The 15,133-nt window shown below is 49.8% G+C and overlaps 1 protein-coding gene across 22 annotated transcripts in view; it reads left to right on the forward strand.

Moving 5' to 3' along the window:
- The window catches only part of JAKMIP3 (Janus kinase and microtubule interacting protein 3), a 51,516-nt gene that overhangs the window by 33,439 nt on the left and 2,944 nt on the right, over nt 1–15,133 (forward strand). For 7 of the 22 annotated variants that reach the window (XM_083866181.1, XM_083866196.1, XM_083866198.1 and 4 more), the window contains 8 exons: nt 411–509; nt 597–656; nt 2,229–2,294; nt 3,184–3,252; nt 3,343–3,420; nt 5,522–5,725; nt 7,410–7,475; nt 8,488–8,900. In XM_083866181.1, the coding sequence (XP_083722307.1) occupies nt 411–509; nt 597–656; nt 2,229–2,294; nt 3,184–3,252; nt 3,343–3,420; nt 5,522–5,725; nt 7,410–7,475; nt 8,488–8,784 (939 nt within the window). In that variant the 3' untranslated portion in view covers nt 8,785–8,900. Of the gene's footprint in view, nt 1–410; nt 510–596; nt 657–2,228; nt 2,295–3,183; nt 3,253–3,342; nt 3,421–5,521; nt 5,726–7,409; nt 7,476–8,456; nt 8,901–9,280; nt 10,439–15,133 lie in introns of those variants that run through there. The other 15 variants (XM_083866186.1, XM_083866187.1, XM_083866190.1 and 12 more) reach the window with 10 other exon arrangements.

Below are 15,133 nucleotides of genomic sequence, written 5' to 3' on the forward strand. Positions count from 1 at the left end.
TTGAGCACAGGTGTCAGAGAAGCCTCTGACACCTTGCTACAAGGCTCCAAAAAGCCCAGAGCACCTCTGTGCGCCTCCTTAAGTACTGAATGATCCAGGAGGGTTCTATTGGCAAAGTGTCAATAGAAGCAACTCCAGGTTTGGAGAAACATCCCAAAGATCCAACCAGTGCCCCTGTGCTGCCACTGAGCCAATTACCATGAGAAGGGCATGGAAAGTTCTAGTTTTACTCCCTTACATATTCCAAGGTAAACCAAAACTTTTTCCCTTATGCAGGGGCTTCTGCTCGGGTGTGGGGATGCATTACCACAGAATGGGGATGGGCTTTAAGGGCCCTTCCCACCCAGCCCATCCCTGATGCTGTGTTGTGACCCCCCAGGCGGGTAACCGGGTCATTCTTGTCCTTGCAGGAGAGGGAGAGACGCTCCCCTGCCATCACCTTCCTCCACGGCCCCTTCACGGAGGGGAGGAGCCCTCTGCAGGTGTACTGCGAGGCCGAGGGAGTCACAGTAAGGGATGCTCTTTTCCTCCCCTCCTCCCTGAGCCAAACCTGCTGCTTTGTGCTGACCCCTGCCTCTCCATTCCTCTCTTGCCAGGACATTGTAGTAGCAGAGCTGATGAAAAAGTTGGACATTTTAGGGGATAACGCCGTAAGTGTATGTTCCTTTAATAAATTGTGCATGCTTTGGGGAACGCCTGTCCTCGTGTGGAGTGAGCAGAGCTGCCTGCTTTGGTGCTGCACAGCCTGTCCTGCCTCTGCTCTGGGCTACTGCAAAGCATTTCCTGGCACTTAAAGGGTTTGCTGCCACCTCAAGAGTGAAACACAGGGCTCGGTGTCACCATATTGCTTCAAACATTCCTGGGATTTGGGGAATAATGTTGGTGTTTGGTGTTTCTGGCCACTGAGCACACAGGGTTTCTTGATTTGCTTGCTCTACCTTTGCTTTGCTTTTGCATTTCAGCAGCTGTGTGCTTTGAGTTTGTCCAATAACCCATTGACCCTTGACAATAACCAGGATATTAAACAAGAAATCAAAGCAGCAGCATGAAAAGGAGAAGCAAATAATGAGAAATTTGTGAGTGCTGATCCTTCAGCAGGTGGCAGTGGATACCTGCACATTCAGTCATGCACATGGAAGGCACACACCTCCTGTGTGTACTTCCCTGTGCTCCCCTCTGTCAGCAGAGCCCTCAGCCCCACAGAGCCCTCCTGGGAGACCCCACCCCAGCTCTGGGGCTGCAGGAGGGTCCCCACTGTTCCCACAGCTCTGCACTTGGGCTGCCCCAGCTCTCTCTCTGGACAGGCTGGACACCAGAGGCTGCCCCAGCTCTCTCTGGACAGCAGCATTAGGCTGGATAGCAGCCAAATGCCATCCCCAGGACTGTGGCACAGCCTGGAATACCAGAACTAGGAACACCTGAGGGTGGGCAGGCCCTGGCACAGGGTGCCCAGAGCAGCTGTGGCTGCCCCTGGATCCCTGGCAGTGCCCAAGGCCAGGTTGGACATTGGGGCTTGGAGCAGCCTGGGACAGTGGGAGGTGTCCCTGCCATGGCAGGGGTGGCACTGAGTGGGATTTAAGGTCCCTTCCACTCAGCCATGCCCTGACCCCATCCCTGCAGGATGGCTTTGGCATGTCCCAGCAGTGCCTTAGGCTGAGGCTCTCCACACTTCCCCTGCTCAGCATCCCCTGGCTCTGCCTCAGGGTTGCCCCCAGGTGAGCCCAGGCCCTTCTCCTGCTCTACCTGTGCTCACACTGAAGCCTGGCAGGAAATGCAAAGCCCAGCTCCAGTACTTGGATTTCTTTTTGAGGAAGCAACAAAAGATGGATGGAATAACCAACATCTCAATAAATGCTTCCCAAAATCACCACTTGGCTGAAGATGGTGCATGGGATGAGCACTGCATCTCTCCTTCCTGTGGCTCTTTGTGCTGAGCTTGGTCCTGTCCTGTGGAAATGTGTGTTTATTCCCTGCTGGGTACAAATAGATCCAGTGTCCCTTTTCTTTTTGGTAAATGTGAGAATTTTGGAAGAATTATGTATGGTAAAGATTGGTAATGAATAGTGACAATGGCTTTTACAGTGATTTTGCACTACAATAGTATTTTTCTCTGCCTCAGTCTATTGTTCCTCAGAGATATTTAATTTCAGATGTATTTGAAACAGCAGTGGGTTAGCAACAAGACCCTTGTTAGGCTTGGTTGTAACTGTGCTGTGCTTTTGGTGCAGAACCTGACCAACGAGGAGCAGGTGGTGATCATCCAGGCCAGGACTGTCCTCACGCTGGCTGAGAAGGTACCGACCCCAGCACCACCCCTGACTGTGTTTAAAGCTTCCCCCTGTGGGCAGACACTGCCCCACACCAAAAGCCACATGGGCTGCTTTGTGTTGAATTTTCCTGGCCTTTGTCCCAAGCCACCAATGCAGGCACACAGTGCTTCATTTAAAATGTTACTGAGCTTGCAAAACCTCCAAACTTGGGATCAAAGTCCCCAAACCACCCCAGAATCTCAAAATTTTGGGGTAAAACATCCCCACAAAACCCCAAGATCCCCAAATTTGGGACCCCTCACACCCCTAGGACTCCCAAATTTGAGCTAAACCCCCAAAACCACTCCAGAACCCCCAAAAGTGGAATGAAATCATGCCCAAATCACCCCCAACCCCCCAAATTTGGGGTGAAACTCCCCAAAAACCTCCCTAAAACCACCGAATTTGGGATGACCCCCCCACAAATCACACCACAAGCCCCAAATTCTGGCTGAAAACCCCAAAACCTGTGAAGTTGGAGGGAAAACATCCCAAAAGCACCCCAGAACCCCCCAAATTTGGGGTTAAAACATCCTGAGAAAAAACCCAGAATCACAAATTTGGACTCAAAGCCCCCCCAGAATCAGCCCAGAACCCCCCAGTTTGAGACCACCCAAACCCCAGAACCCCCAAATTTGTGCTGAATCACCCCAAGCTCCCCCAGAGGGCTGTCAGAGGGAAGGGCCAGGCTCTGAAATGAGGATTTTCTCTGTCTGGAGCAGGTAGAGAAGGAGAACAATGATGTAGCTGGTTTTGCTGTGTTGTTTAAGTGGCACCTGCCCTGTGCTGACACTTCCCCAGCCCCAGGGGGAGGCTGAGCCCTGGCTGGGGGACTCAGGGGGGCTCAGGGGGACTCTGCTCTCTGTCCCCTCAGTGGCTCCAGCAGATTGAGGTGACCGAATCTGCCCTGCAGCAGAAGATGCTGGACCTGGAGAACGAGAAGGTACCGGGGAGGGGAGGGAGGGAGGGGGGGAGGGAGGGGACACGGCCCCGGGGCAGGGTGGTCTCTGACAGCCCCTCCCTTGGCCCCCAGGAGCTGTTCAGCAAGCAGAAGGGATACCTGGACGATGAGCTGGACTTCAGGAAACAGTCCCTGGACCAGGCTCACAAGGTGAGGGTTGTCATGGTGCTCTTCAGGACACCTGGGTTGGCTCAGTGCCCTGAGCTGTGGAGTGTCCCCAGGGCTGCGTGGGATGGGATGGGAGTCCAGCAAATCCTCTGCACCCTGAGCTGGCCACAGCTTCCTCATGGACAGAGCACTTGGGTTTCAGTGGCCCTTGCAAGGTTAGGACCTGAATGTTAACTTGCTCAACACGAGTTTCAGTTCAGCCAAAGTCTCAGTAAAGGACTGATAAAGAAATTGGGTTTTCAGTAATTTGTCTTATATTTATATATATATATATATTAGCCTAAACGTTTCCTTGGATTTTGGATTACACCCTCTGTAGCCAGAGCAGCTGGAGCTATTCTGGGATGTGTAAATTTGAAATGAAACTGCTTTTAAGTCAGGTTCATCATTAGCTGATCCTAAAGTATTTCACCCACCTTTCAGTCTTCAGTGAGAGAAAGGTTATATACACATCCACAAAAGGCATCAAGTTTCCTCTCAGTCGATCTCATTTTTCCAACTTTACATAAACCTAGAGCACAGTTACACTTTCTGAGGAGCACTGAGTATCTATGCCTCTGTTTCTGCCTCCTCTTTTCTACTTACGCCTTGAACCATTTGGGGGAGCTTTTGCTCCATGCATTTTCTGTCCTCTGGGTGATTTTTAGGACTGATTCGGCCACATTCTGAGCTGTATCTGAAGCCAATGCACAGTGGAAACCTTGGAAAGCACACCAAGCCCCTCTCACCTGTGGTCTCAGCCCTATAACACCTTTCAGTGGAATTTCCCTGCCCGTGGCAGGGGATGGAATAAGATGGTCTCTAAGGCCCCAGTCTGGGACTCAGATTTCATCATCTTGTGTCCTGTGCAGCAGTTTGTGCAGCTGAGGGCTGGGTCTACTCGTGGGAAGCAATGAGTGCAGCGTGTGCAGAGGGGGCTGAGGGTTATTTGCATTTTCCTGTATTTTCTGAAGGCACCACACAGGTATCCCAGGTACAGCTTTGCTCCAGGGCACAAATGCAGCCTCAAAGCAGCAAAGGAAGGTTTGTTCTGCCCTGGAGTTCCAGTGGAAAAAGCTCTTTTGCTTTATAAAATTCGCTGCACTTCCATGTTTCCTTTGTGCCCTGGAGATGAGGAGCAGCTAATCATGATCCCCCTGAAGCAGAGCCAGCAGGATTAGCGGGCAGAACCACTGAGCCCTGGCTGCTGCAGGAGTTCTGCTCCAGGAGCACCTGGCTGACTGTGCTGCTGCTCTGGAAGCCAGGAAGGTCTCCCTGCCCTCCTCACCAGTCACTGCCTCCAGAGAAGGCTGATGGTCGTGTCTGTGAGGTCTGAGCAGAAACTCAGCTATCAAACAGCAGCACTTTGCTGGAACAAGGCTAGCAAGGCGTTGGTGGTGTTTTTAAAAGGAAAAGGAGAACCTTCTCCTGAGATCTAATGTGTTCTTCCCCATGGAAGTGCTATGGTTTTCCCACTTATCCCCAGTTATCATCAGTTATCCCCAGCTATCCCCACAGTTCTGCCAGAGGAGCTGCTGGAATGTTCTCCAATGAGGCATTTTCCACTGGCTGGTAGAAAATGCTGCTCACACAGCAGGGAGTTGTTTCCTCTGGCAGGAGCAGGGACTGGTGCTGCTGTGTCCTCTACTGGATACAAGACAGCTGGGAAAGGGGAACCGAGGGACTGCAAAATATGTGTAAATATACCTGTAACTCACAAAATGAGTCTTTTATGAACCTCTTTCCTTCTTTCCTATTTACATTTTCCCTTCTCCCTTTTCCTTCTCCCTTTCCCCCTTCCTTTATTATTTTTCCTTTTCCCTCCTCTCCCCACAGCCATGTCCCCTCCCCAGGAAGGAGAAGGTGACCCCACATGTTTGTGGGGCAGGCTAGGCTGGGCCCAGGGGCTGTCCCTGTTGCAGAGCCCTGCAGGATGCAGGCAGCCTGCAGCATTTTCCCTCTGGATGGAGTTTCCCTGCTGTCCTGTGTGGGAGGCTCACCCCTCCACTGCTCCCGTTGCCTTTCAGGGTCGGATGTTCCTCACAGACTCCTCACCCCACCAGGGACGAGGTGGAGCTGACAGCTTTATATTGTTTTTGATTAGCAAATTCTGGAATTAGAAGCCATGCTCTATGATGCCCTGCAGCAAGAAGCTGGAGCCAAAATTTCCGAACTTCTTTCAGAAGAGGAGAAGGAGAAGCTGAGGAGCGCCGTGGAGCAGTGGAAGCGGCAGGTGATGAGCGAGCTGCGGGAGAGGGATGCCCAGATCCTGAGGGAGAGGATGGAGCTCATCCAGCACGCCCAGCAGGTGGGTCTGGGGCAGCCCAGGGCAGGGGGCTCGGGGGGTGCAGGGGGGAAATGGGCCACTGTTGCTGTAGGACATGAGATGAAGGACATGCACGCAGTCAGTTGTCAGGGCAAAGAGAGGGAAGTTTGTTTTTCGACCTCAATTTATGCAGATTTTGGACAATGACTACAGATTGGACAAACAAGGTTGACACCTCTTCAACTACACTGGTTAAATTAGAAGTTCATCAATTGTCCCTCCTCAAGAGAGGAATGATAAACAAGAACAGTTTACAATAACATCACTTTGTTTACATGAAAATCTGTGAGAAACTCCACTACAAAAAAGCAAACGTCAGAAGGCTGAAAAACATCAGAGCAACAGGCCACTGAAATAAACAAATCAATATGATTCCAACAGAAGCCATTTATTGTTGACGTAAAGCCACAGTTATGGTTTCTAGCACTACTGTTCACTCATACAGGTGTCTCTCAATTGGTTAAGTCATTTGTCCATCAGACAGGCACACATCCTTCAGGACACCCAATTGCTCAAGTGTCCATCACCACGCTGTGTGTCTTCTATCTGAGTTTTGCATTTCTTGTAGACACTTTCCCAGGCTCTTGCTCATTATTTTTATACCTGTTGTTGTTCCTGTAGCCTTGACAAATCCCTGAGAACTCTGAAAAACAAGACTGCTGGTGTCTTCTTACCTACAAACAGTTTGGCTGGTACAGGGAATGGCCTAGTTTATTCAGATACATTGCTACGAGGAGGGCAGGCCCTGTCAGCACAGCCTCTCCTGGAGCTGTCCCAAGCCAGGGCCATGTCGCTGTAGGACAAAACAGAAAGATGAGGGACTCCTGTGGGAGATATTTTCTGAGCCTGAGAATTGCTGAGCTCTTCCCAAAGGAAACTTTTCAACAATTTTTTTTTTCCCCAAAACTACCTTGTGTAAACAATATTCCTTTCCCATAACAGCAGGTGTTGTTTGCTATTTCTGTCACTCAGCCAATAGAAGAGGTATCAGCCCTATGGACCAATAACGTGCCTTTAGCACAGTGTGTTATAAAAGGGCTGAATGAATTGTAAATAAACCTTCTGATTTCTACTGCCTCCTGACTGGAGTCAAGCATCTTTATTTCATGTCCTATTGCGACAGACTCCAAATATTTCAGAAGGCAAAGAGCATAGAAAAAAGGCTTTTATTGTCTAATTCTGACTACCTTTTATATGGTGTTCCCATGCAGACTTAATATGGTTGGTGAATAGGAACGACACCTCTCTAATCCCATTGGTTAAACTGGAGAAACAGCAAAATACCACCTGTAGAAAGATTGTTTTGAGAAAGGAGAGTTGTTTGCCCAGATTGTTTTGAGAAAAAGCTCCCCTGAGAATTTTTTCCTTAGGAAAAAGTTAGCAGCTGCCAGCAGGCTAAAAATCTATCAGACCCAGAAGTATCAGGCCCACAAGGCCAGGTGTGTCTTGGCCTTGGATCACCCTGCACACAGGGCAGAGTGCCTTCCTGGCTTTGCCACACACAGTGACAATCACAGAGGACTCACCCACACCTTAATACCCAATTTAAATTTATTTTTGGTAGAAGCACAGCACATACAGTCTATATCCCCCCAAAGTAATGCATCTTCTGGGTACATCTGTATTTGGTTGGTTAATAAATATCTTTTTATTTGAAATCTGACAGAGAATTAAAGAGCTAGAAGAAAGAATTGAAGGCCAAAAAAGACAAATAAAAGAGTTAGAGGAAAAGGTAAGGTCGTGCAGACGGAACAGCTGCTGTGTGTGCACATGACCATTCTCCATTTCACCTGGGCTCAGGAAACAACCTTAGAGCTGGTGTGTGCAGAGCAGGGAGGAAGGGGGACAGCTCCAGGAAAACAGCTTGCATCTGCAGCAGTCCTTCTGAGGAGGGAAGATGACCTGGTTAATTCCCTTCTCTCCCGTTCTCTTTTGGTGCAGCCTGAAAGGAGGGATGGGCAGGGACCAGGGACAGGGCCATGGCCCCACAGGGCACAGAGTGAGAGCTCAGGGCAGCAGAGCTCTGGGAACCAGCTGGGCTTTTGCTGCCTTCTTCCCTCCCATCCCAGCCCTGGACAGGCAGAGCATGGAGCCTTTCCAAGCAGGAACAGGGGCTTTGCTCTCCTCCCCCACCTGCAGCCACGGTTCATCCAGCTTTCCCCAGCCTCCCAAAACTGGAGAGATTTACCCCAGAATGCCCTCAGCCTGTCCAGGGATGTGGCCTTGCTCAGGTACAGCTGAGCTGGACCAGAGCCTGAGACTGAGCCCAGAGCTCAGCAGGGCTGGGCTTGGGGTGTCTGGGGGTGTCAGGAGCATTCAGCTGATGTTCCCCCAGTTTCCCTGAGCTGGGGCTGAGGCTGGCTGGGCTCAGAGGGATGGGGCATTGCTGTCACCAGCTGTTGGGGATTAAATTTGTTCTTTACTTACAGCATTTTTTACTTACAGAACTTTTTTACTGATAGAATTTTTCCCCATAAGTTGCTAGGAGACTAACCACTGAGTACTTATGGGTGCTCAAGGGACACAGGGGCTCCCCAGAGCCAAGCTGAGCCCCTAGCTCTCCAACTTTACTTCACACTCCATGTTTCTCCTCACCTGAGAGTTTTGTTGCACTCTGTCTGTAACCACAGCTTGTTTCTCAGTTAAGCACACTGTAAACTCTTAATCTCTTTCTTCTCTTCCATTTTTTTCCTCTCTTCTCTCCCCTTTTCAGTTTTTATTTTTGTTTTTATTTTTCTCTTTAGCTTTCATTCTTTGGTCATAGTCCTTCAGGCCACATGCACAAGGTAAGCCCTCGGGTCTCCTCTGCTCTCCCCTCCTCTCCTCAGAAAGCACCAGAACCTTCCTTTTGCTCTATCAGCAGGGTTGAGGGGTCTCTTGGGCATCCCAGAGAACCAAAAAATAGAAATCTCCACATCCTTAAAAAAAAAAAAAAAAAAAAAAAAAAAAAAAACCAAAAACCAAAAAAAACTAGACCCCAGCAGGCAAAAAGTTGTCAAACAGACTTTCCTTCTTTAGAGGGGAGGACAAGGGAAAATTAAGCAGGCTTAAAAGCAAGGAAAGCTCTATCAAACCAGGGAAAATAGCCAGTCTGGGCTGATTCCTCTGGCTGCATCAGGGGCTGCTCCAGCTGATCCATGCTGGAAGTCCATGGAACCCTCAGCCCCTCTCCCTGCACAGCCACAAAGCCTGTCCTGCCTGCAGGACTGCAGCCAGCTGGGTTTGGGGGAACATGGCATTTATCAGGATGTGTTCCTCCAGGCATTGTGCCATAGGGCCGCATATAATCTCCTTTTCCCTGTGTAAATAGGGGATAAATTCCCCTATTTCTGTGTTTGCTGCCAGAAATGACCACGGCATAGTCATGGAGGGAAACACCCCTCCATTAATAACATCGACGGAATAGATCGCAAATCCTTTGTCATCAGCTGCACCATTCAGCAGATAATTATAAATAGGAGCTCACAGAAGTTTTGTGACTGTTATTTTTGCCCAGGTGGGCTTTTCTCTGACTGCTGTTTTTGTCTCCTGTTTCAGCCCCCTGAGGCCACTCCAGCTACTGCTGCTGCTGTTCCCAGAGGGACAGTCCTGATCCCCAGCCCCACGCTGAGACTTTGCCCTTCCCAGCCCCGGATCTGCCTCGTCCTTTGCCTCTGGCCACGGGAGGTGCAGCCTGTGGGACTTCAATGGGGCTGGGTGGGAGCTCCTGCAGCCTGAAATCCCCGAGGAGTTTGGAGAGGACAGAACTGAGCCCACAGAGAAAGCCAAACTCTCTGCTCCTCCCTCTCCCACAGCCCCAGGCTGCTCCTGGAGTGCCAGCCTGGGCTCTGACAGCAGCACCATCACTAATTCAGATACGCTGGATTTATTCTGGTTCCCTGCTAGGCAGGTGGCAAATTGCTTCTGTGTAGAAGTGCCCATGTCCTGTTTGTATGCCACACGTTCATGTTTGTTACCCACAGTTCCTCAAAAACCTGTCTTGAAAGAAGATTTTAGGGAGCGTTGCAGAGGAGTAGCTCATGGAAAGATGGATATGAATGGAAATGAAGTGGTTTGTTCCAAGGTATTTCTTCATTATACAGGTTATATCCCATGCCTTGTTGGACATCCCACAAGCTCAGTTTTAGGAAAAAAACATAAAGTTACATTCAGGAAATCAAGCTGCAAATTTTTTTTTTTTTGGAGTTGTCAGGAAACCATGATGAGAAAAATTTTGCAATAACTTATAATTGGCTGTCCCTGAACGATGACAAAAGGCTTAACACTGTCCCAGCAAAATGTTCAACCTGGAAAAGAGTGAACTAAAGCAGATTATCCCTGATCCACATGCACTGGGCTGGGAGAGGCAGCAAGAGGGAACAGAAGATGTTGTCACCTGGAAGATGTCACCTGGAAAATGTCCTCACCCTGGGGAAAGGCAGCACGAGTCCCACAGAGCCCGAGCCCGGGATGCTGGCACAGGAACCAAGAAGGAAAAAGAATCCTCTAAAAAAAACAGGTGAAGAGGGGAAAATCCAGAAGAAATTGCAGAGTGTGATTGGACATGGGACCCACAGCTGAGCACAGAAATGTGGGGCTGTGGAGCGAGGCCAGGAAGGAGGAACAAGGCCAGGAACAAGGTGCTGTCATCAGCCACAGTCCCACAGTGTCCATTCCCTGGGAGCACAGGCAGGAAGGGATCTGAGCTCTGGGCAGGTAAGATGGGCTGACCAACCCCTTTATCCTGGGATTCTGTGTGCTCTGGAACTCTTTCACCTGCTGGTCTCTCTCTATTTTAACTGAGGCTAAAATACTTCAGGTGATAACAGAAGAAATACTGAATTTGTATTGAAACCACCAGAGCCTTTATGTAAACATTATTTAATTATTGCTATTTTGCTGCAGTAATTTACATGTTAAATTTCATGTGATATAATAACAAGTGCTGACTTCATGTTTTAGATCAGTGGTGACTCTTAACCCAAAGTTATTGGGAGGTAATTATGTGCACTGTCATGCATACTGGATTTTATGGACAGCAAGCAGTCACACTGCTGTTAAAATACATGTTTTAAATGCAGGAGATGAAAATATTTTTCATTTTGCAACAAGAAGACAAATAGTAATCAGAAAAGTACTTCAACTCACAATTTCACTCACTTTTTCACAAATTTGTGCTGATAATGAATTGCTTGGCAGGCAAACAGGGTGGGGAGAGAAGCAGAGGAAGCTGCAGTTCCACAGGTTTTACAGAACTGTTCTTTACATGCCCAATTTATGCATTAATTAGGCATCAAATTGTAATTCCACTACAAGGTGAAGCTGTCCTATGGGTCAGAGTGGGCAGGTGGGGGTGGTGGGCACCCAAGGGTGCCCCACAGCAGAAACCCTATCAAAAGGCATGGCATTTCAGTCATTTTTTACTGTGTGTTAATTTTGGGGACTGGAGGCTCGCAGGGGTGGGTAGCACTTGCCTGTGTCCAAACAAATAAGTTGTCAGTTACCTAAGAGAAATTTTATTAGATATTAACTCTTACATTTATGGAAGAGGCTTGAGCATCCATATGTTTTTGCCCCGATTATCTTAGTTTAATTAAAACCCTCAGAATTTATTATAGCTCCACTTGATATTTGTTTATTCAAAGGAAATAACATCTGGAACGTGCTAAAACAAATAATATTAAATTACTGTTTTCAATTTTCCAGTGATAGAAGGATGGGGGAAACACCCTGGCAGAGGGTTGGAAATACAGGATCTTTACAGTTCCTTCCCCCCAGGCCAGTCCATATTCCATGTTTCTAAAAGCAGTTGCTGTGTTTAACTGCTGTCTGTGGAGCTGAACATGCCCTGGGGTCATGGGGAGATGCCTCTCCCCCAGAATGCCAGGGATGGTCACCAGCAGCAGTTTTAGGTTCATGGTGGACCCACCTATTTTCAGATCCTCCTCTAACCCTTGTATTTCTTAAAACAATACAAATTCTCTTTAGAAATAGCCTTAATGTTTTTAATCAAGAATACATCATGTATTTCCTACTGTAGGCAGCAATTAGAAATGCCAGTTTCCAGAGCTCAGAGCTGGATGTTTTAATTTAACCAGGGATAGCAGGTGTGGTGGGATGGGGGCATTTCCCCAGGGGAGCCTCCCTCACCACCCGAGCAGGACCTGGCCCTGTGAGCCTCTCCCTTCTGTAGATAATTCCTTTTCTTTAAAGGACTTTTCACACTGGTCAGTCGAACAGTGGGCAGATTGTTCTGTGGTCCTGGTGTGCCCCAGCTGTCAGCAGAGGTGGGGTTTGAGTTTTTTCTTTCCTTTCAAGGAAGGATGCAGAGGGGAGGTGAGGATGGAGCTGGAATTGGCTGTGAGGCTCCTCAGCAGTGCTGTGTGTGTTCAGGCACTATGGAAATGAAATCCTTCAGGGAATTCACTGCAGGAATGCATCCCACACCCCGGCAGGGGTTTCCATGTAGGGAAAGGTTTGAGACTCACCCCTCGCTGTTTGTATAAGATGAAGGACCCAGAAACTTCCATGTTCTTTTCCCTGTAATTGGCCAGGTAACAATCAAAGATACCAGCTGGACACCTGGACCTCAAATTGCCAATTTCATTGGGCAAGGTGCCAAAAAATCCCACCCGGACCATTCAGTACTTAAAGGACTGCACAGAACGGCTCAGTCCTGTTTTGGACTGCCTTAGCCAGTGCAAGAGTTCTCTCTGCACTGTGTTCGACCTGTATTTCTTTTGTTCGATAGTGTTTGTTATTTTTGTCATTATTAAACCCTTTTCTTTTACAAAGCACGTCCAGAGAAGTTGTCTCGCTGTTATTAAGCCGCTCCGGGAGGCTGCAGGTGAACCCTGAGAGCTGATACATCTTCACTGGGCTCATTCCACCCTGGCCGCGTGTGAGGCTGGCTCAGGGCACTAATGAGCCGCAGCATTAGGATGCTAATTGGCGAGTCTTTGCTGCGCAGGGTGACCCCAAACATCCTTGTTTAAAGTGGAGCGTGGGGGAAATCCAGTCCGTCAAGGAGACTCCCATGGAGCAAAGGCGTTCCTGGGAAGGCGCAGGGGGATTGACTCGAAAGCTTTTACTCCCTTTTACTGTGCTGTGGATCTTGCGGGTTTCTCTCTCTCTCGGGGAAGAGCAGGGGGTTGGGCTCAGCAGTAATGAAGAGATTTCCAGTGGTTAATAATTGTCAATTTGTATCAAGGCGCGGGGTGTCTCCTGCACGGCGTTTCTGCTCCGCTGTCTCAGGGGCTGTGGCAGACTGAGATGCCGGGAAGTGACAATGTCAGTCTGAATTTCTGGACGAGGCAGGATGAGATGGAGGCCCTGGGGCAGGAGTGCCTGGCTGGTGCTGAGGAAGGCTGCAGCCAGGGCTGAGCACGGCTGGGAGCTCACTCACCCCACGGGTCATCCCAGACATCCCTGGCTGTGCACAGGCTGCTCCTGCATTGCCAAATCCCACGGGAAAACACTTTGACACGGACCAGCTGGGGGTTTCCTCTTAAGCAAAACACCTGGTTTTTTACAGCGGGAATTCTGGGTTGTGCTTCCTGACCACGTCCCGAGGGCAGGATGTGGGACCAGCCTTTCCTTTATCCTCCCTACAGCCCATAAACTCCCACTGCTGTGTCGCTGTAGGGATATCACACACGGCAAGGGATCCCAGCATGGTTTGGGTTGGGAGGGACTTTAAGGTCATTTACTCCACCCCTGCCGTGGGCAAGGACGCCTCCCACCATCCCAGGTTGCTCCCAGCCCCATCTAGGCTTCCCTTGAATCGTTTGTATGGGTATTCCTCCTCCTGTGGGAAAGAGAGGAGAGCTTTTTTGGAGTGTGAATTTGTGCGGCGGCAGCACTTTGGTGTCCAGCGTGCTTCCCCCTCAAGACCCCAGCACCTTCCATCCTCAGCTTGCTCTCAGAAAGAAAACTCTGCCTAACTCTGTGCAAAGCTGGGACTGGCAGGGTAAAAGCCTGCTCCACCGAGCTGCTTCTAAAGATAATCATTCATTTCACCTTTCATTCCCCTGGGCAGAGCAGCTTCAGCTCTCATCACAGCTGAAGGGTTCTCCCCCCTCAATTTGGATCTTGCTGAGCTCTTGCAGATAATAAGGACACATATTTTTGTAGTTTACCATACTCAGTGTTAGCCTGAAGGATTATTCAGCTGGAAAATCTAACACAGAGGTCGCTTTTTAAAGAGAATGCATTCTGTTTGTAAACTACTGTCTGTGTAAGTGGCCCCTGCCGTGGAGGGGGTTGGGGTGTCCAGTGATCTGTCTGCACTTCCAGGTCAGCAGAAATATCAGAAAAACCTCCCCAGGAAAGGAGAACGTGTCCCAGTCACTGAGGCTGTACTGCCTCGTGCAGATGTGTAGAGGCAGGACAGGAGGAAATGCTGTTCTGTCAGTGGCTTTTTCTGCAGAACATTGCCCCGGGGGGCACTTTGCTCCTTGTTATAAACAAGGATGCTGTAAACAGCCCCGGGATGCAGTGAATTGGTGAGTGGAGTGACAGGAGGTGTCAGGAGGAGCCGCAGGGACCAGCCTCGGAGACGGTCCTGGAAGGGGATTGTGAATATTCACGTCGTCAAATCAAAGCCACATTTCTCCCTTTCTTAAACACGCCGGGAGAATTCCGGGGGCTGTGAATTCACACAGGGGCGGGTTCTGGGAGGGCTCCCTGTGGCTGTGCTCCCCAAAAGCCGCTGTGCTGAGGTGCTGCAGGCACAGCAGGGTGTCCCAGCAGGATGGGTCAGGGCTGTCACCCCGAGCCCCGTGCCCTGTGGGGTGGGGTCAGGGCTGTCACCCCGAGCCCCGTGCCCTGTGGGGTGGGGCCAGGGCTGGCAGCCCCGATGTCACCGCGGTGCCTTTCCCGGGAGCAGGTGCAGGGGAGGCCGAGGTGTCAGCCTGCATTTCCTGCCTCACCTGTCCCTGAACTGTCCCTGATGAACTGTCCCTGCTGAACTGTCCTTGAACTGTCCCTGCTGAACTGTCCCTCCTGAACCAATCCCACTGAGCTGTCCCTGCTAAACCGTCCTTGAGCTGTTCCTGCTGAACTGTCCCTGCTGAACTGATCTGTATTTGCATTTGTATTCAGATAAATGTGCACAGGAGGGGCTGATTATGCCATAAATGCCCTCGTGTGAATCTAGTGGGAGAGGAAGGGGAAAAGGCAGGGAAGCCAAGTCCAGCCCATTGTTCTTTACATGGACATGAAATTTCACCTCTTTATTCTCAGCCTGGGGCATGAGGGGGAAGATGAAGATTCTGCATTCCCACCTCCTGGGGCTTGTGGGGTCCCAGGTGAGGATGGGATCCAGCCCCTGAGGCCACGGTGTTTGTGCAAGGGCTCTCTGATCCACTCTTTCCCATTACAAGGATCCCAGAGCACTGATTTATTGTCCCA

The sequence above is a fragment of the Zosterops lateralis genome, assembly GCF_965231275.1.
Source record: "Zosterops lateralis genome assembly, chromosome: 8".
Classification (NCBI taxonomy): domain Eukaryota; kingdom Metazoa; phylum Chordata; class Aves; order Passeriformes; family Zosteropidae; genus Zosterops; species Zosterops lateralis.